At 39.2% G+C, this 22,094-nt stretch overlaps 1 protein-coding gene across 1 annotated transcript in view; it reads right to left on the bottom strand.

Annotated features, from left to right (window-relative positions):
- Positions 1–14,762: 14,762 nt before the first annotated feature.
- Impg2 (interphotoreceptor matrix proteoglycan 2) overlaps positions 14,763–22,094 on the bottom strand; it is a 66,609-nt gene continuing 59,277 nt past the window's right edge. The window contains exons 16-20 of the mRNA XM_085832231.1: positions 20,585–20,795; positions 17,107–17,295; positions 15,935–16,142; positions 15,240–15,319; positions 14,763–14,838 (exon numbers count right to left, since the gene is read on the bottom strand). Coding sequence (XP_085688357.1) covers positions 14,763–14,838; positions 15,240–15,319; positions 15,935–16,142; positions 17,107–17,295; positions 20,585–20,795 — 764 coding nt within the window. The remainder of the gene's footprint in view (positions 14,839–15,239; positions 15,320–15,934; positions 16,143–17,106; positions 17,296–20,584; positions 20,796–22,094) is intronic.

The raw sequence follows: 22,094 nt of genomic DNA, 5'->3' as shown, positions 1-22,094 counted from the left end.
TTTGTTGTGAACCATATTCACATCTCTTTGACATCATTTCACCTGTGACTACCTAATCTGGTGAAGGAAAACTTAAATCTCTCCAGTTGATGACCACACCTCTAACTCTTGGTTCTTCGCAACAGAAAGCACACATAATATTAAGGGTAACTCTTTGTGGAAAGATTAAATAGGGGCCAGAAATTTTTGCAGAATTTTTATATTCTTTATTTTGCTCTCTTTTGTGATTGTGGAAATCTAACTTAGGACTGTGTACATGTCAGACAAATGCTCTATCACTGGGCTACATCCCCAGCTCCCGACCAGATGGTTGTAAAGTAAATAAGTAAATGTTCACCATAGACGGTCTCGTTTCCTCTGTTTTGATCAAAGCCAATTAATTGATTCCAGTCTTTTTTTTTCTGCATCATTCCAGAACTCTTTGAAGAAAAGATTTCTGGAGAGTTAGGGAAAACATGCTCTAAGCATTAAAGAGATGACCCATTAGATAAACCTGAGATAATCGAGTAATTTTTAAATGAATCAAGCTTACTCATACATATTTTCACGTTTCAATTAGCTAAATAATAAAAATTATTCTATGTTTTTAAAGACTAGACTAAATAATTGTGAGGGGAAATCCATGTCTGTTCAAAAAGAAAATACAGAATTAAGGCCAGCCTAGTCTACATAGCAAGTTATATAACAGCCAGGACTACATAATAGAGAAAGCCTGTCTTAAAACCACCAAGAAGACGACAAACAAAACCCCAAACTATATTGTGGGACAACTACCTACTGACGTATTTTTCAATAAGTTCAAGATCACATACAATGTCCAAACAAGTACCAGATCAAAACCAGATAAAATGACAAAATCCTTGGGTGAAAAGGAACTTCTTTAAGGATGTGAGAGTAATTACAAGAGTCATTCTTAACCAACTGACTCCTTAAGTCCATCATAACAAGATCATGCAGCTCCTGAACTAGAAAGGAAGACAGAAGGTTATTTACACTCGGGTTTCTACCCTTCACATCTCAGCAAACACCTAGTCCAGCTTGTGCTCCAGCCCACCCTGTGCTGTATCTCCATGTGCAGGCCCAGACGTGACCAACATTTGTACACTTTTTTTGGTTACTACTAAATTGGAATCAAAGTCTTTCCAACCAAAAGTTAACATTGAACATTCAAAGGACTGACTTACAGACTTCTCTATGAACTCAAATCAACAGAATTTGGGCAACAGCAAAAAGATAGAACTAAATGTACACTCACCAGAGACTGGATAAACTCTTATATCAGGCACATTGCCATTAAATCCACACACCCAAGTCTCACCTCAAAAGTGCAAACATGAAAAGCCAAGATAATCTGTCTCCTCCAAAGACCTCTAGTCCTATAGAAATATTCTCTGGTAAGAATTTCAGGATGTGGAATTTAAAAGAACATTATATAATCAAAGAATCCAAGGAGTTTTGGTAGAATATGAATAAATACATGAATAATCTTAAGGAGGACAGTAATAAATTCCATACTGAAGTTTAAAGGCACAAATAGCTGAGTGAAATCATGGAGACAATGCAAGATTTGGAAAGTGAAACAATGGAAAAAGTATTGCAAGCAAAGTGGACAAGGGAACAAATGATGTCACTGTCCTAAAATATGACAAAACAAAGTTCAAACCAAAATTAACTAGGGGAGACAAAGGAAGGACCTTTCATTCTGACCAAGGAAACATTTAAGCAAAAACACATTAGAAAAACATATACTCACAAGACTCTAGAGTAGTCAATTTCATAAAAGGCATACTTTTGGACTTTAAACCACAGATTAACTTCAATCACTAATACTAGGTAAAAAGTACCCCACTTTCTCAAATTTGATGGTTTGTCTGAACAAAAAATTTGAGAAGCGCAAATATTAAATGATATCTCATAATCAAATGGACATAACAGGAATGTATAGACTATTAAACACCGAAGCAAATACATTCTCAGCAGCCCAAGAAAGTTTTTCTAAAATAGACCACATATTGAGACACAAAACAAACCTCAACAAATATGTAAATACTAAAATAACTCCATGTGTCTTATCAATAGGAAACCCGTCAGGAGCCATCTAGAATAGGTCGGGGCTAGCAGATGGCCTTCCTGGAGGTGGCCCATCATTTTTGGATGGTCTATGATGTGTGAGCTCTATGAGGCAAAGTGCCAAAGGGAGTTCATCTCAGGATTGCTTATTGCAGTTGATAGGCCTTTTCTGTCATTATTAAATTAATACATAAGCCCCAGGCATTAGCCCACTCTATTGATCAAATTTCCTACAGATCAACATAAAGATGAACTTTCATGAATTAAAGCTGTTTAGGTGAATTAATGATTTCATACAATTCCTGATTTGATTCAAATAATTTTAGGAAGAAAGTTTCAAAAGATGGTTTTAGTTGTTTTGCTAGGCAGATTAATAAAGTCAGAATCAATAATAGAATGTGCCCACTGCTCACAATAGTAGGTAATGGCTACATAGTGAATATAGCGAGCTTTCATAATTACATTGAAAAGAGATACAGGCTTGGGACAAATCTGTGTTCAAGAAAAACCATTCAGGCCCAAGGATGAAGCCACACGTATGCACTGTGATAAGACAGGGCCATGAGACCCTGTTGCTTTGAACTTATGAGTTTACAGAACAAAACACTGCTTTGAACTTGTTATTGATAGCCTTCTATTACTCCACTTTTATGCAACATTTTATTTATAAGGTAATTCATTCTTACATAAAGAACTTTTTGTATTGAAAATATAAAGAGATGAATGCAATAACGAAAAATAGTACCGCCATTTTCTGCTTCACCTGCTGTGTATGTGTCTGTGTGAGTAGCATCTTTCCTTTCCTTTTTCTCTCTTGCTCAGAGAGTTAATGAGATCCCTGACCAGTGAGAAACTTCTGGCTGCCTGGTCAGAAAAAGCAGCACTAACAATAAATCCTCTACTGAATTCCCCACAGCTATACAGCCTATGTTAATTGCCAGCGAATCATATAGGAAGTTTATAAAGTAAATAATAGTTAAGCTTTCCAGTGCTGAATGAAACACAGAACAGTTACAGAACTGAAAGGCCAAGATCATCAGTATTCTGATGTGTGTCCGTTGCTGTGTTCCACTTCAACCCTTTCCAGACTGGCACAAAACCATGAACATTAAAGAACCATGGACATTAATGATGAGCAGTTCAAAGAATCCATTTTAAAAATCCTGGAAACAAATGAAAATTAAAACAGAACCTGCTTTAAAAAAAAAAAACACATACACACACACTGAAATATATCAAAAGTAGTCCTAAGAGAGATATTTATAGCTCTAAATGCCTAAACTTTAAAAAAAAAAAATCAGAATGAACGCAAACAAACAACTTAATGATGCACCTTAAAATTAAAAAAAAAAAAAATAAGAACAAAGGGGGATGGAGGGGGAGTATGAAAGTCAGGGAAGTAAGGTGAGATAAACAACTTTAGAGAGCTTTTCCTATGGCATTTTTAAGGCAAATTATTTTAGAATATTACTTTAAAATTATATGTTCCAGTTATAGCACGTGGGCACCAATGCTCCCCCTAGGAGCCATAGACTACCCAACAAAACCCTAGTGGCAGGCAACAGACAACTCCTTTTGTATTGTTGGTCAAGGAGGTCCAAATTGGCCCAAAACATATAGGGTAGTGCCGTTGTCCTTGGTTACCTCCCAGAACTTGAAGGCAAGACTCTATTCCCTACATGTGGCACAATACTTGGATGAGTCAAGCTGGCATTAATCTAGAGGCATCATCCCTGAGGACTAACTCTTGTAAAAAAAAAAAAAAGTGCTATAGAAGCTGGCAAGGAAGATAAACTACCAACCGTTCTATGCTACTGAGCAACAACGACCACTAGAGTTACAAGACACAACATTGGTACTTAGATCTTGGGGTAACCAAGAGCTGTTTAATTGGACTTAAGTGCTCAGAGCCTGCCCCTGTTCTCTCTAGAAGGCAGCCAATTGGGTAGAGCATCAGGGGACAGGGACAGGCTTGGTTTTATGAGGGTAAACGTTGTTTCGTTTACCTGTCTTGACTTAAATTATTAGCTGTAGGCCTCAGGGAATTAACTCTCAATTGTTAAACAGGAGGGAAGATACTAAGTAAAGAGGTGCTTTGATCACCCTACACACACACACACACACACACACACACACACACCTGCCTCACATTGAGAAGAAACTCTAATCCTTATTGCTAAAAGAAGGAAAAGGAGGAACTAACTTTCTGTTGATGTTTAAAAAACCCTGACTCTGTTTCACTGCTCTCAGTACTTACACTTTTCTCAGGATATGTGATCACATGCTATTCCAAGCATCATTTTTCAAAAGTTCACAACAAGTTCAACATAAATTCAAATCATAAATTGAATAAGTAGTAACAACCAAGATGTTTACATGTGTTTCCATTAAGACTAGTTATCTAACTGAACATTTATTATCTGCCCCTAGCTCCATGGATTCATTAAAAGCATAAAACAATAACTGTTGGGTCTAAGTTAATATGGTATGTCAAGAGGCAAATCATTTGCCTGGTGTCTCATTTGTATTGAAGTTTTGTATAGATAAAACCAGTTCATATTTTATCTTCTGTCCTTGCACCTAGAATACACTGTTCATTCCCAGTTTGTGGCCTTTAGTTATCAGATAATGGCTGTACAGCCTAGAGGAATGTTTTCCTTAATCACAATGCCTGCTTTCTCTTAGTGCAAATAGGTCATGACACATGAAGGATTAGAGAGACCTAATTCCATTTTTTCTTATAGAGGGTTTCAAAATCACTTGTTTAAGTTTAGGAATTGTATAAGTTTAGGAATTCTATAGAATCACTACTAGGGATTAAGAAATCACCTGTAGGTCTACATAACATTGCTACAAAGGAGTACATGTGTGTTGATCTGAAGAAAATCTTCTCAATAATGCCCAGGGATGATAATAATAATAATAATTAGTAGTAGTAGTAGTATTAATTTAATGGCAGGCATATCATCTGCAAAAATCAATCCAGAAATGAAGTCTTTCAGACCTTGCCTCCCAGAGCTCATCCATCGCAGTCCATGCAAAAATGGTGGGCCACCTCAGTAAAGTCACCTACTAGCCTTAACCTTTTCTAGATGGCTCCTGGCACTTACGACTGATGCAATAAGAAAGAACTCATATCTGATACTGTAAACCATGGCTGGAGAAATCGTAGGCCCTAAGTGAGGGCCTTTCATTTTGCTGCATAAATACAGTCTCCAGCTATATTCTAAATAGTTGTTCTTATACCCATAGATAAATGCAGCTCCCACTCCTCATCAAAGAACTTCTTTTACCAGCAGACAGGCTATTACAGAGGTCTACAACTGGTCAAAACGCAGAGAATAAGAATACTGTGTGGGGTGTTCAGCCCTGGCTGGACATCTACAGCAGAACCTCTACACCTAAGATTCATGAAACTTCCCAGAAGATAGGGCAGAAAAACTGTAAGAGCCAAGGCAACAGGATGACTGCTGCAAGACAGTGTCTTCTAGGCTTGATGGAATACCGCGACATGAACTTTGACGGCAAGGTTGCCTAACAAGCCCATACCGTTCTCCAGGCCAACACAGATTAGGAAAATTTCCAAAGGATCCACTCCAAAATAAATATCTACAGTTAATAACTTCTGAGGGAAAGAGAATCCATAATTTCAAGAGATACGTCCCCCCATATGTTCCTTAACCCTCAGTGATCAACACTAAACACGTGTGCACTTGGGTAACACTAATTGGACTCAATAGTGTCTGTGTCTGTGTCTGTGTGTGTGTGTGTGTGTGTGTGTCTGTGTGTGTGTGTGTGTGTATGAGAAAGAGAGAATAACTATAGAAAAGGTCATGATTTGAGAAGGGAGGAACACTAGAGGGGTAGGAGGGGAGGGAATATAAATGATAAAATATAGTATACATGAGTACATGAAATTCTCAAAAAGTTAAAAAATATTAAACTTTCCAATTCAAATCTCACAACATGGCAATACAGATGGCTTCACTGATGACTAGTTTTAGGTACGAATTTAATTTAACCCTCTATTTTAAATCAGGCAGTATCAGGGGCGTCATAATCAAAGATAATTAGATGGAAGCAGTAAAGCGACCGAGTTTCAAGCCAACATCCTGCTTCTCTCTGCAGGTGGATAATGAGGCACAGGTGCACAGCTGAGACATCGCATACCGAGTCATTGTCAGGTCCTGACGTAAGTGTATCCATGAAGAACGTGTTGTTCAACATATCACAGTCCAGGAATAATTAAGCGCAAACAGTCACCATGGTTCCTGCCCGGACACTGAGAAAGTACTGGCAAAGCTACTGTTGAGTGATGCCATAATCTGTGAATATTATCAGGCTCTCACCCCCTTTTATAAAAGCCGAGAGATTTGAGCAATCTGAAGAGATATTGTAGTGCCCTGCCCTCTCCAGCCCGGTTTATCACACCGAGAACAATAACCTGGGTTTATATAACTGTTCAAATGATCAACTTGATCTTTAAGTCAAAGACTGTCTTCAAAATCAAATCATGCTTCAGTCTGCTCATTAATGGGAAGTCCAGTTAAGCTTACAGCGTTGCTACTCCAAGTTAAATTCTGACTTTGAGATGTTACTAGCAGGATGTAAAAATGAGAAGAGTGAAGCAATGGAAAATTCTCCCCTGGCTCATGGTGTTGAGCAGGAGGAATTTGCAACCTGCAACACATGTTTTGGAGCCTTTGTGGGAGGGTGGAGGGGAAGGTCATTCCACTGCTGTGTCATGAAGACTGTTTCACAAGGAAACAGATTTCTCTAGAAGTCCATTATCTTAACCTTTACACTTGTAAAAGGCATCAGTAATCTGACCCAGCTGTGAACCCCACAAGTTACAATGTCAACCTGCCAGGTAGAATGTGCCCATAACCAACTGCTCCCTGATTGAGCACAAGGCCCACTCTACAGGAGGGCACTTAAAATTTGATCAAAAACACATGGCTGGGGAAGCCATAGGCTTGGGAGAGGAGGAGTCAGATTTATTACTGTTGTTCTTCTAAATTGTTATAGCATGGAAATATCTTCTAAATATCTATTTGTAACCATTGACAAATGTCACTCTTACCATTAATCAGAGAAGCCTTTCTGGGCAGTGAATGGCTATCGGTAGACTCTAGAAGAGGAGGTGGTACTGTTTTCAGTTACATGCCTTCTGATAAGGCCACAGCTTCTGATGGATAATTTCAAGCCTCTTGGCACACATGGAGCCCTGGTTAAGCTCCATATTACAAGATAAAACACATGAGGATGGAAGAAGAATTTGTAGGGAGACAGGAGATAATGCTGAGGTGAAGGTAATCAAAATGATCTATGTACATGCATGGTCAGTGAACAAATTTAATCAAGTAATGAAAAATATGAAAGTTATATCTTTGATAAAAGAAAAAGAGTAAGGAAGGCTGAGCAATTGAATCAACTGTCACTAAAACCCTGTGTTTTCAAATATTTCAAAAACTTAGCTTTTCTTTAGGCTGTGAAAAAATCCATTCTATATGTTTGTACCTTTCAGAAAAGAACCATCTATACTCTTAGCCACTCATTATAGAAAACAGTGAACATCTGTTTCATCAACCAAGGCCTGCCGCTTACACAGCAGGAGGTTCATCTGTCTTAGTTAAGGTTACTATTGCTGAGATGAAACACCGTGGCTAAAACAACATGTGAGGAAAAGGGTTTGTTTGGCTTACACTTCCGGTCTCTCACTGAAGGAAGTCAGGACAGGAACTCACACAGGGCAGGAACCTGGAGGCAGGAGTTGACGCAACAGCGATGGAGGAGTGCTGTTTACAAGCCAGCTCATCTGCCTTCTTATGGAACCCAGGACCACCAGCCCAGGGATGGCACCACCCACAGTGGGCTGGTTCCTCCCACATCAATCACTAAGTTATAAGATGCCCTACAGGCCAGCTGGATCTTATGGAGAAATTTTCCCAATTGAGGCTCTCTCCTCTCTGATAACTCTAGTTTGTATCAAGCTGACACAAAACTATCGAGAAAAATCTTCATTGAGTTTTCCAAGCATCTAACACTGGGCAAAGCTAACACTTGTTTTCTAGGAACTCAGAATAAAACAGATGTTTCCAAATACATGTGTGGTATCAGGAGCAGTGAGTCCTGGGGGAACCCAGCATGAAGGGTTCTCTCATTAGAGTCTTCCCCTTGATATACCAGGATGTATCTGCTCACCTTAAATTAGAGAACTAAGTTTCTCCTCATGGAAACCTATGGACCCAAACCAGCCACTGCTATGTGCAGGACAATAAACCCTAGGTCATATTTTCACCTGTGTCCTTTCAGTGGTGTCTGTATTTTATTCTTCAAAATACAACATAGACATTAACAAAAAAATATATATAGTCATATTTTATAAAAACATTTCAAAGATAAAACAAATGCCTTCTATATGCATCATAATTACAATTTTATCACCACCTGCCCCAGAAGCACCCAAATTTTGCCCCTTCCTGTCAAAAACATATTTTCAGGATCTTAGCCCTACTGCCTACATAGTCAGCTATCCATCCCTATTTCATTCTTCAGTCTATGGTGAAGAAACCCTGGAGCTTACTTCATCTGGGCGTTGTGGTCCAGGGCACTCTGTTAGATCTTCCTAAAATGCTATGTTACGACAGTAAATTGTTTAATAAAACAAAATTTTAGATCTTAAAACCTTTTTAAATCTCTGCAAACATTTTCTTAAAGGTTCTTAACAATGATCTAGTTTATAAAACCCATCTCACTAGTGAGTTCCTTGAATACAAACTAGGTATTTGCTTGCTAGTCATAAAATGGTTATCTACATACAACTAACAGACTATCTCAAGATCATTGAAGTAATGGTTATTGTAGACTAGTCCTTTATGGAGTGCTCTCAAGTCTTCAAAATAAATAGTAAAACATAACCCCAATGTCAAAGTATTCTGGTTAGTGGGAAGCCAGTGGTGAAAGTTAAAAAGTCACAAACTAGTCTTAGTGAGTATTAAAGCATAAAGCATATACTAGTGCAGAAAGGTTGAAGAAGAATTTGGGGACTTGTTGGTGCCTCACTGAAAGGTCCATGTGCTAAAATTACATGTTCTTCCCTAAATCTGCCAGAATGAAATACCATATGAACCAGGAACTACTCTTTCAGAATAATAAAAACTTTCCCAGAAGCCCACATGCAATTTTGTGTTACTTGTAAAAGATTGATTCCTTAACATCTGGTTTGTTTTCTTTTTTTTACAATAATGTTGATTCACTCATTCTAATAAGAAGGAGTTAGACACTGTTGGGAAAATCTCTTGTGTAGTGTACGCACGCAACACCTGTTAATTAAAGCTGATTGGCCTGCAGCTGAGCCAGGAAATCAAAGTAGGAACATCCGACAGGGAGAAAAGATTTGCTATAGAGGGAGGCACAGGGAGGATTGGGAGTCCACAAACAGGAAAGAGGACATGAATGAAACCCGAGCAGAGGTAACCAGCCACATGGCAGAACTTAGATCAGAATAACTGGAATATTAATTGATGAGATGGTTGGGGAACATCCAAAGCTTATGGTCTAGGTATTTGTAATATGTAATTTGAGTCTCAAGATTGTTATTCAGGGAGCCTGGGACCAGGATGAAAAACTTGGATCTTACAGGACATGGCATAAGACGCGTGAGGTTTGGTGACAAGATAAGTTCAATATTATTTCATAGGCCCAGTCCATTGAGGACTAGCTTATAGGATATGATTGCATAAAGCCCAGAAAGCAGGCCAGCTTGGTAAGGTCTAAGCTAAGAGTATGGGCTTTTCCAGGCCCTAGTCAGGGTTTCAAGTCAGGCTTTTACTCACTATTTCTCCTAAAACTGGGTCACAACTTAATCAATCAACAGATGTTGATTGGGCCTATTTCTCTCATCTTGTGCTTTGTTCAACATGGTTCTTTTAACTGTAATCACAACCACCTGCCTTCCCCTTTTCTAGCATTTATTTAGAATTTTCTCGTGTCCTCAGACCAGCAAGGCACTATATGCAAAGACAAAGGAAGAAAAGCATGCTCGCTGAGGCTACTGAATGCGAACACATTACTCTGTTCATTACTGTTTTAACTGTTGATTTCCCCCTGCCTCTCCCATGTGGCCATATTCACATCTCCTATTCTCTTTAAACAGGTCACCAACTGCTCCTCTCCTTGAAAGACTGGCATCTAGCCAGCCCACCTAATCTCTCCTTAGACACTCACCACTCTTCATTCTGTTGATGTGTTCAGGATAGGAGGGCAAACTGAAAGTGTTTAATAAAAACTCAACAGAAGCCAAATCATCACCCAACTCAGTGTCATTAACTATCAACACAACTCAGACAGCAACTGGGCTCCATCTTCACCCACGTCTGATTCTCCTAAATCCTCACTCCACTAAGATCAAAGAATCATTTTCATCTCCACACAACAGGTATCTTTGAATGGTGCTTGTGATTCAACTGTTGCTAAGAGATAGGACTGTTTTTCTAACTGACAAGCAAAAGGCAAGTTCTTGAAAGACATGTTTATTACTAATGGATACATCACAGTATGCATGTGAATCAAAGGATCCTTATACATACATAAAGACTTAAATTTGTATTTCTAATCAACTAATATTATGACTAGAAATGTTCAAGAGAGTAGTTTAGTAAATTGACTTTGTTTGACCCCACATTAGATAAACTGCCATAAATTAAATAAAAAAGAATAGCATGTCATTAACCATACTCCATATTAAGTATATATTAGGATATATACATTACTACTTAGGAATCATCAAGTAGTCCAGACATATATTTATACATGTAGTCTCTTATACCATGATTTTCCCCCAATTAAGTCCTTAATTAATTAAATACAAGAGAAAAAAATCAGGATTACTAATCATTTGGCCTGAGCTGTAGTAGTAACTATGTAGTTGAGAGAAGTGTCTTAGTCAGTGGCTTAGTATCTAGTGGGGAGTGGCTTCACTTGTCTCTTGTTGACTTATTAGAACAGTCTACACATTACAAAATGCATGAATCAAAGAAGTTTCCAGGTAATTATTTTTTTACATCACCAACTATGTTATAATATCCTCCCATCTCCCCACCTCTGGGCAGGGTACTTTGCGTACACAATGCTCTCAGTTTAAGGACTGTAACCTTTACATCATTTTTCTTCATTGATCACACACTAGGGAATAGAATGATTGAGAAGCCTGATTCACTGCAGCTGGGTTACTAATGAAGGCTGGCCCCACCTATCTCTACTTGGAATCATTGGAAACATTTGAGAGGGTGGGGGGAAACTGACCCACATTTTTCTTGGCTAAAACCTCCCAATTTAATAAATATAAGTTAGTCTCCTAAATCACTGTTTTCTTCTAAGTAAGTTGTCTATTCTTCCAACTCCAGTTTTTGCTGACCTCATAACTATTAAACTTACAGTCCCTGATTTAAGAAATATAAATGAACCAGGTATTTTATCCTGCAGCCATTTTATACCTGGTCTGAAATAACTAATGAACTTAGAGAGATTTGTTGCAAACATGAATGTGTCCTCAGAAATAGCTTGAATTAACAATCATCTAGTGCCTATGTATCTTTAAATTAATCATCATGATTAATTCGCCTTTACAGCCTATCACCCAAATTATCCATCCAAAATCACCATAGGTAAAAAGAGAAAAACTTCCATTTTTAACTTCTATTTATAAAGTATAGATTTTTCCAACCTACACAATTTTAAAAATATCTTGCTTTGTCCTGTTATGGTAGGTGGGATTTCACCTAGACAACAAGCTTTAGACAAAGAAGCAACAAATGATATCACTGACATTATGTGAGGTAGGTATGTGCTGTTTTCAAAATTCCTACGCCAGGAGCTACAGAAGGTCCTAGAATTGCCCACTACACTGTCCTACCTCAGAAGCAGTCAGGGAACATATCTAAGTAATAACTTTGCCTGTCAGCTCATCTAAAAACCAGAGTGTCTGTCCTGGTATTTGCCTAACACTCAGACCTTTACAGCCCCATGATTACTTTTGCATAAGAAAAATAGAAACCATGAAAACCTCACACATGGGTACTATTCCTGAAAGCTTAAGGAATAGGACATCATAATCATTTGCTTTCTTTGTTGTCATTAATCAAAAGCACCTTTGAGAAGGTATGGTGGTTTAAATATGTTCTGCCCAGGGAGTGGCACTATTTGAAAGTATGGCCTCGTTGGAGTAGGTGTGGCCTTGTTAGAGTAGGTGTGTCACTGTGGGCATGTGTTTTAAGACCCTCATCCTAGCTGCCTGAAAGCTAATCTGCTCCTGGCTTCCCTTTGGATGAAGATGAAGAACTCTCAGCTCCTCCAGTGCCTTGACTGCCTGGATGCTGCCATGCTTCCAGCTTTGATGATAATGGACTGAACCTCAATCTATAAGCCAGCCTCGATTAAATGTTGTCCTTAAAAGAGTTGCCTTGGTCATGGTGTCTCTTCACAACAATGGAAACCCTAACTAGGACAGAAGGAAAGAGTTTATTTGGCTTATAGGTTATAGTCTACCATAAAGAGAAGCCAAGACAGGAGTTTGAAGAAGAAACCACAAAGGAAAGTGCTTATTGGCTGGCTTCTTGTAGCTGGCTTTACCTTTCTTATGCAACTTAACTCCCCAAACCCCTGCCTAAGGATAGTACCACCCATAGTGAGCTGGGCCTTTCTACATCAATTAATAATGAAGAAAATGGCCCACTGGTATGTCCACAAGCCAAGCTGATAAAAATAATTCCTCAATTTGCTTCCTCTTAAGGGTGCCAAATTGATGACCAAGCTGTGGCAAATATTGACATAACTAATTTAAGAGCATTGTAGTCTTGATCTATGGGCTCAAGAAGCTCAAGAACAGATAGAAGCAAGCATCAAACATAAACAAGATATACTGCACCTAAAGATTGCCTAACTCAGCAATCTGTTCCAAAAGCCTAATTTTTATTTAGATGAGTATTTGAGTTTAAACTATATTAAAATTACTTCAAAGCTTCCTCTATCTCATTTGACTTTAACAAGTATGTCACAAAACAGTCGCCTTCCAAGCTTTACTCATTAGTCTCACTTTATGTTCTTACTAGAAAGCCTGGGCCATAGTTCTTAGAGATGCTCTCAAAAAGTCAGAGTCAGAGGCACTGCAGCCCCAACTCCAAGGTCTGGCTTTAAGTTTTTGGTTTGGTTCTGTTTTATTTGTTTGCTTTTAGAATATGTTACAAAATCAGAGTTCACACCACTTTAAATTTCTTTTGACACATCTCTTAATGTAGAAATAAAATTCATCACTTTTTTTTTTTTTGCTCCATTCCAAAAACTTAAGCTGCAGTGTTGGAATGAGAAGTGCGTCCCATGTTTCCTTATTTATTCTTCAATGCAAACTCTTCTTCTGGATTAGTTAAACAGCAGAGAGAACAAGCCTTCTCCATCTCCTCCAAGCTTCTGATTGGTGTCAAGAATCAGGCATTTAAGTTAAAGCTCCTCCCTACCATGAGAAAATAAAGGGCAATTAGCTGGGAAAGCAATAATGTACTCAAATACATTTGTACCATAGTGCATAACCAAGCTGCATGCCAAAGTTACCTACACATAAGTTTTATTTAGTTTTCTTTACAGATTTTTTTATACTCTGTTAAAATTCTTTAATCCCCTACAAATGCCACATGTTTTTACTGAATCCTAAATTAAACCCATTAACATATTGTGGAGCTTTTTAGTAGCTAGAAACTCCTAAGTGGAGACTGCAAACCCTGTTTTGATCATGTGCCTGAATGTTTTCAAGGTTGCCTGCTCCCAGTGAGCTACACTGAGTTTCCTTTTTTTTTAATCTTTGACAATTTCATACACTGTGTAATGTGTTTTAATCATTCTCTCTCTCTCTCTCTTTCTCTGTCTCTCTCTCTCTCTCACACACACACACCTCTTATCCCCTTCCACCCCCACCAAACCCCTTCTTCCCAGCAGCCCCACACCCCTCCATCTTCATGCTTTTTTCTGTTTCTGTGTGTACCACTGAGCTGAGCTACAGTTGCCTATAAGAGCATGAGTGGAAGGTTCTTTACTGGAATATGAGCAGTGATTAGATCACTGAAGTGAATGTCACTCTCCATGGCAACCCTTAACTGCCCATAATCCCTCAGAGGCCAGTGGGACCTCGTGAGACCTTCCTCCCGTGGGGAACCTCCCCCTGAAGACTGTAGGGTCTGGATCCATTGGCCTTTGTTTCAGAGAATATTCATAGTTTAATCTTTGTTTCAGAGTATTTTTTTTCAAGATATACTTGAATGCTATGCAGTCCATCAGAATCAGTGGAAGCATGCAGTCATAAACCTTGATTAGAATGACTCCTTTCTTGCCTTATCTTGATCCAAATCTGAAACATTTTCTTTCCTTATTTATGTACTTGATAGGATCACATTATGTAGCCCAGGGTAGCCTCAAACAGTTTGTGTCAGCCTTCCAAGTCCTGGCACTACAGGAATGTATTTTCATAGCTTGATCCAATACAATTTTAATCCAGGAAACACACTCAGGCCAGTATCTCTGAAGGACTTACAAAGGATCTTGGGAAATAATGCAACATTCATATTCTTTCTATTGGCTGCTACTCTAACAGATCAATGAGCCTTGTTTTGGCTGGAGCTGCAGAGATGAGTGGATGTCCTGATTTAAAAGACAACTACTGGTGTGACATCATTCAGCAAGGTTGTCAGCACCTTCTCAGAGAGAGTTTTAGAAGCACTGCTACCATGAAAATGAAATTTAAAAATCATCTTACTCAATCTCTTTGGTGGCAATTTTTTTTCCTATCAGAGAGAGGCTCTGAGTGTAGGAGCTGTATATTGAGTTCTGCTCAAGGCCTTGTTTGTTATCCTGACCCTAATTTTTTACAAGGATATATGAATTCCTCTGGCTTCGAACCCACCCTTGAGGATCAAGAATGACCAAATACTAATAGCAAATTGCAGTGTGTTGTTGAGCCATTTGAAGACATAAGGATAATCTCTGGACAAGCATAAACTCTGAAGAAGGTTAGTCATTAGCAAGACCCCTGACGCTGGGCAGTCGTCACTTGCTTATGCTGGCAGCATTACCTTTAAGGCAAGCAACTGAAGCTCAGCACTGGGGGCTGTTACAATACTTACATTTGATGCTCTCTCACAAAAGCTGCAAACTCAGGATCATTAGCATAGAGTTCCAAAATCCTCATTCTCTCTTGAATTTCCTTAAATGAAGAAGAAAAAGAGGGGATGTGTTGCCCTAGAAAAACCTCAGCAGCCTTTTAAAGTGAATGTAATTATTGTAAAGAGTTGTGAGCCTACAAGCTACCCAAGAAAAAGCTGTAAGAAAGAAACCTCCCTTTAGCAAAACAGAAGGCTCTACATATACTGTTCTAGGTACCATATATATATATATATATATATATATATATATATATATATATATATATTCTAGATACTGTACTGGTAATGTAGCTCAGTGGTAGGGCACTTAGTTGGCATGCACAAAACCTTGGGTTCAAGTCATAGCACCACCAAAAAGAAAAGAGACTATTTTTGCATATTTACTATGTAAACTGTTCTAACTCTAACATATATGTTCCTAAGTTAAAAATAAAGAATAACAGAGAATTTTCTAATTTTGGAAAAAGAAGCCCCTGTGTAGGGGATAAGGATCGGCTTGAAGCTCAAATTTTAATGCCCCCTGCACATTCTGGAAGATATCACCAGGTACTAATTAACCTAAATATTTTCCATCATCTCTCTAGAAACTCCTGCATATGCATGCATACATGTTTACATGGATGAGCAATGCAGCAATGACAATGGACGTCTCCTACCTCTTTGGAAAGGTCGCTACTTTCATACATCTGTCTGATTTCTTCTCTGCTCAGACCACCAATCACCTCTTCACTAGCAGAGCTATAGAAGGGGTGTTGGCTGTAGGGTTTCTTATACAGTTCACATCCAGCCAAATGGCTCTCATATGCAGGGTTATACTTCATAGCATTCTCAACAGATGACAGGCTGTCAGGGTGCCTGCTGGAGCTGAAAAAAAAAAAAAAACAAAAATGCATAATTGATTAAGGCTCTCCTCTGGATGCTCAAATATGTGAAAGGGTATTTTTCTGGGACAGAGTTTCTGTTGGGGAAAAAGAAGTAGACACCAATGTGGGAACAGGGGAACTATGAGAAATGTCTAGATTAGTCTCAGGTGTCCTCACTGCCCCCTGCTTCATTCATCATAGTTCCCCCAGCACCTCACACTCAATAAATGCTGGTTGGGAATTATGTCTGTCAGTGGGTAGTATTTAAAAAAAAAAAAAACTACAGCTCCATCATTTCCAGAGCAACACCTATGAAATAATCATGCATAACTACATAGAAAATGTGAAAGAAATTCACATACTAGAGTATACATAAGCCCTGGGCCTCAACTGAATTGAACTCAAGTCCATTATCTGAACAATGATTTTATGCCATGACTTCTCTTAATGCTGATGATGCAAATAATTTGTTGGCCTCTGCTCTAGATAAGATTACAGTCTATTGAAAACTCAGTTGGTGCAGATCTTAAGGATGGTAGAAATGTGTCTTGATGCTCTCAGAAAGACCCCAGAAGGGATGTCTCCTAAGCCAAGTCAGAAGTGGGAGAGATTCTAACACTGTGCCAAGATAATCACATAGGCCTCCTTGACCCAGATCATGTTTAGTTCCTGATTACAAAGAGACCCACCATCCCCTACAAATGGACATTCATCACTCCCACTCTATGATAATCACTAAACTTTCAAGGCTCCCTGCCCCTGCCAAACCTAGTTCAATATTCATCCAAGCTTCTCAGCATCTCATTTGTAGACTACTTAGATTCCTTCAAATGTAGCATCAGTCTGAAGATGCTTTCATTCAACTCCATAACTCTTGGCTTTCACCCAGCTCTTTACCCAGTATTTGGCTTACAGTAAGTGATGAGTAAACAGGCATTCCGTTCCATTAGGAAGCTCTTCCTTACCTGGTGGGCCTCTGCCTTTCTCTCCTGACATTCTGAGCTTGAAGCATCTTCACAAGGAAGAAGACGACAGCAGAAGCAACAAGGAGAAAGCTAACCACAGAGGCTATAGTGATGCCTATGACAAAGGGCTCAGACACAAACTCCTCACAGTGTTGGCCTCGATACCACCAGTTTGAACCAACCCGGCATCTGTAAAAATAGGCATCAAACTCATGGTCTGAATCACATTGCTCAAAATGGTAATAAACAGAATCTTCAGTGAAATGGGAAAGGTGGATATATAAATTGAGGTTGTGTAAATCTTCATTAAGGTCTTGAAGGGAGTACTAGGGCTGTAGCCCATTAGTGGTGTGCTTGCCTATAAACATAAAACCCTAGGTTCCATTCGCAGCATAGCAGGAAAAGGAAAAAATGCTTTGACATACAAGTTAAATGAGCATATAACAAAAGCCTATGCCCAGCACCCAACGTTAACCAGTACATCTTGAATGACTGTTGTTAAAAGGCTGGTTAAAACCAACAGATTGGGAAAGGATCTTTACCTATCCTAAATCAGATAACTGACTAATATCCAATATATATAAGGAACTCAAGAAGGTGGACTACAGAAAATCAAATAACCCCATGAAAAAATGGGGCTCAGAACTGAACAAAGAATTCTCACCTGAGGAATACCGAATGGCAGGGAAGCACCTGAAAAAATGTTCAACATCCTTAATCATCAGGGAAATGCAAATCAAAACAACCCTGAGATTCCACCTCACACCAGTCAGAATGGCTAAGATCAAAAATTCAGGTGACAGCAGATGCTGGCGAGGATGTGGAGAAAGAGGAACACTCCTCCATTGTTGGTGGGATTGCAAGCTTGTACAACCACTCTGGAAATCAGTCTGGTGGTTCCTCAGAAAATTGGACATAGTACTACTGGAGGATCCAGCAATACCTCTCCTGGGCATATATCCAGAAGATGTCCCAACCGGTAAGAAGGACACATGCTCCACTATGTTCATAGCAGCCTTATTTATAATAGCCAGAAGCTGGAAAGAACCCAGATGTCCCTCAACAGAGGAATGGATACAGAAATTATGGTACATTTACACAATGGAGTACTACTCAGCTATTAAAAAGAATGAATTTATGAAATTCCTAGGCAAATGGATGGACCTGGAGGGCATCATCTTGAGTGAGGTAACACAATCACTAAGGAACTCACACAATATGTATTCACTGATAAGTGGATATTAGCCCAAAACTTAGGATACCCAAGATATAAGATACAATTTGCTAAACGCATGAAACTCAAGAAGAATGAAGACCAAAGTGTGGACACTATGCCCCTTCTTAGAATTGGGAACAAAACACCCATGGAAGGAGTTACAGAGACAAAGTTTGGAGCTGTGATGAAAGGATGGACCATCTAGAGACTGCCATATCCAGGGATCCATCCCATAATCAGCTTCCAAACGCTGACACCATTGCATACAGTAGCAAGATTTTGCTGAAAGGACCCAAATATAGCTGTCTCTTGTGAGACTATGCTGGGGCCTAGCAAACACAGAAGTGGATGCTCACAGTCAGCTATTGGATGGATCACAGGGCCCCCAATGGAGGAGCTAGAGAAAGTACCCAAGGAGCTAAAGGGATCTGCAACCCTATAGTTGGAACAACATGATGAACTAACCAGTACCCCGGAGCTCTTGTCTCTAGCTGCATATGTATGGAAAGATGGCCTAGTCGGCCATCACTGGAAAGAGAGGCCCATTGGACTTGCAAACTTTATATGCCCCAATATAGGGGAATGCCAGGGCCAAAAGAATGGGAATGGATGGGTAGGGAAGTGGGGGGGTGGGTATGGGGGACTTTTGGGATTGCATTGGAAATGTAATTGAGGAAATATGTAATAAAAAAATATTAAAAATTTAAAAAAAAAAAAGGCTGGTTAACGTGTTAAAGGCTTTAAAAAGCATTACATTCAGCCTTTTCGTCGATAGGTAACAAAAATGCCTGGCCAGGAAGGAAAGCAACTCTCGCCCGGTCACAGTTACTAACAGCTTCCAGAATGCAGCTTTTGACACCTTGCGTGTCATTCCACAACCCTACAGAGATCCTCCAAGTTCTGAGGCCACAGATTTATACAATAAAAAAGTCTTCAGTCACCAGAATAGTGAGCAAACCACTGCTTTGCAAAATAATGTTAATTTCCCTGGACATCAAGAAACTGTAATTACCATTAGTATTCTAGTTAAACCTTTGTATAATAAATATATTTTTATTTATATGTATATAAATATTTATATATTAAAGTTTTATTACATAAAAGCAGTTGGACCACCTTCTGCTAGTTTCTGTTTGGGGTATCGATGGCAATGCTTACATTCACATATGAATGTCTTATTTACATTCCTCCTGCTTATTCCCAGCATTCCCTCCTCTTTCCATCATGTATCCGTGCTTATGTGACTAAAGGTCATTATGTTTGAGGGGTGTTTTGTTTGTTTTTGTTCTTTTGGGGGCAGTGGTGAGAAAAGGGTTGTGGTCAGTCTAACTGGCTCTGTGCATCTGCAGTTACTGCAATGGATCTTACAACTAGAGCTTAGACTTAGAGGAACATCTATTTGCCATCACTTAGAAAAACTTCATATTTCTGTCACTTTCGTTTTGAATACTTACTCAATATGATACAAGAAACACGGAGTCATTAAGAGTAAAGTCAAGGGACTAGAAAGATGGCCTTTGAACAGATAACTCTTGGTGCTCTTATGGAGAACCGGGATTTGATTCCTAGAACACACATGACAACCATCTGTAACTCCAGTCCCAGGGAATCTAACACCTTCTGACTTCTGTGGGCACCAAGCACACACAAGATGTGTATAGTTAAATGTGGGCAAACACTCAAACACATAAAATAAATCTTAAAAGAATAAAATCTGCCAGGCAGTAGTGGCCCACACCTTTAATCCTAGCACTTGAGAAGCAGAGACAGAGGCAGGTGGCTCTTGGTAAGTATGAGGACAGCCTGGTCTACAAAGCAAGTTCCAGGATAGACAGATAGCCAGGGCTACATAGAGAAACCCTGTCTCAAAAATGAGAGAGAGAAAGAGAGAGAGAGAGAATAAGAAGAGTACAGCCCCCTTTCTCTGAACTTTTACATGTGAAGTGCTGATCTTACATATAAATCTTACGTGATGGCGATGATCTCACCATCACTGGAGACAACACACAGAGATCTCCAGCTAATTAAGTGTTCTCAGTAGGACACATTCATAGCTTCCTAACAGCATAAAATAGCCCTAATGATTATGTGATTCCGGCCTATCAAATGACCCAGTCTTCTCATGAGAATTAGACAGCATCCATCTAATTGCTGTAACATGCGAAACATTATTGTGATTGCCTTACAATTATACTGTCAACCCATTTTCTTCAGACAAAGTATATATAACCTTCAACGTCAAAATCTCTAGCTGTAACGTACCTACAAATGGCTCCATGCCCAGGCATAATGTCACACTTTCCATCGTTCAAGCAGAAGTCAGGCTGTAGATCACAGAGACTTTGACAAGGCAGTTCATCCACACTCAGGTACCCAGGGTAGCATTTGCACTTTGCTTCTCCACTCCATGGATTTACCAAACACTCAGAAAATTCATTACAGGCCTGAAACTTGCAAGGGTTGGCATCATCACCTAAAGCATCAAACAAACCAGAGAATGACTCAAAGAACGTCAAAGCACAGGAACTGAGATACACGGGGAAAGCTCCTCCCCCAAAGCACCATGGGAAAATCCCCATCCTGAATCATAAAGATGCACTGAGACCTAACTAGCACCACCATAAGTTTTGACTCATCATAAATTAGTCTGCTTGTGACAGATTTCTCTAAAACCTGGAGCCAAATTATAAAACATTATAGCCTGGGCAAGCCTATATATGTAAAAACCTTAAACTCATTACCAGGTAACCAGAGATCCAAATTCCACACAATTTTTAAGAGTTCTTTATTTCTACCAAGCCATTCAGCTAGAGGCTACCTCTACTCTACATACAATACTGTGTTACTGCCCCACGCTATTAACATGGGATGAGAGCCTAGGGGAAAAAATGGTCAAAGTCTTCAGTAACTTACTGCTTCACTGGCAGGGGAAGAGAAAAAGACAAAAGTAATAACAAATAGGACAATAGCCGATCAAAAATGATGTGAGATATTAACTATGGTTGGGTCTACCACAATCCCAACGTGTGTTCTTCCACAGTGAATAGCCATGGATGGACAGCAAAATTGTAAAATGGTAGCAGAGATGTTGAAAATAGAGCTTAATGGTTGGGAATAATCACAGGTGTCTAGATGAGAAAGCATGAAGCTTAGCTAGAGAGGATCAAAAATTAGCAGTCTCTTCATTTCCAGAGAAACTGTCTTTTAAATCAGTAAATGATTTTCATTGTTCTGGAGCTTAAAGATGATATACACAAGACCACGCTCTTGGGGTTCAAGGGACCTGGATCTCTCTCAGCTGTATCTGGGGAGTGAAGGAACATACTAAGTTAAATTGGGTCCCCTCAATATGTATACCCACTCTGAGCCTCAGACTGTGACCTTTCATGGAAATAGAGACTTTATAGAGTTGATCATGTCAAAAAGAAATCATAACTGGGTTGGGCTGGGCCATTCATGACTGCTACCCTTCTTAGAGGAGGGAGAGCTAGACTCAGAGGCACAGTCAGGGAAGAACGCCATGTATAGTCAGAGACAAATGCTGAACTAACAAGCCATGGGATACAGGAGATTTTCAGCAAATATAAAAAATATGAAAAAGTAAGAAAGCATTTTTCCTGAAACTTTCAAAGGAAGCATGCGTCCACCAATGAGGGCAAGATTCTTGGAAACATTGAATGGGAATAAAGTCGGGTAAAATACAAGCTGTGCTTACCACAGCCAATGTTGACATAAAGCAACAGTAATAATTTAAAATATACATGTAGTAGAG

Source organism: Mus caroli, unplaced genomic scaffold, assembly GCF_978045245.1.
Source record: "Mus caroli unplaced genomic scaffold, Mus_caroli_1 scaffold_17, whole genome shotgun sequence".
NCBI lineage: Eukaryota > Metazoa > Chordata > Mammalia > Rodentia > Muridae > Mus > Mus caroli.
The sequence above is the reverse complement of the archived record's forward strand: the minus strand, read 5'-3'. Positions and strand labels throughout refer to the sequence as shown.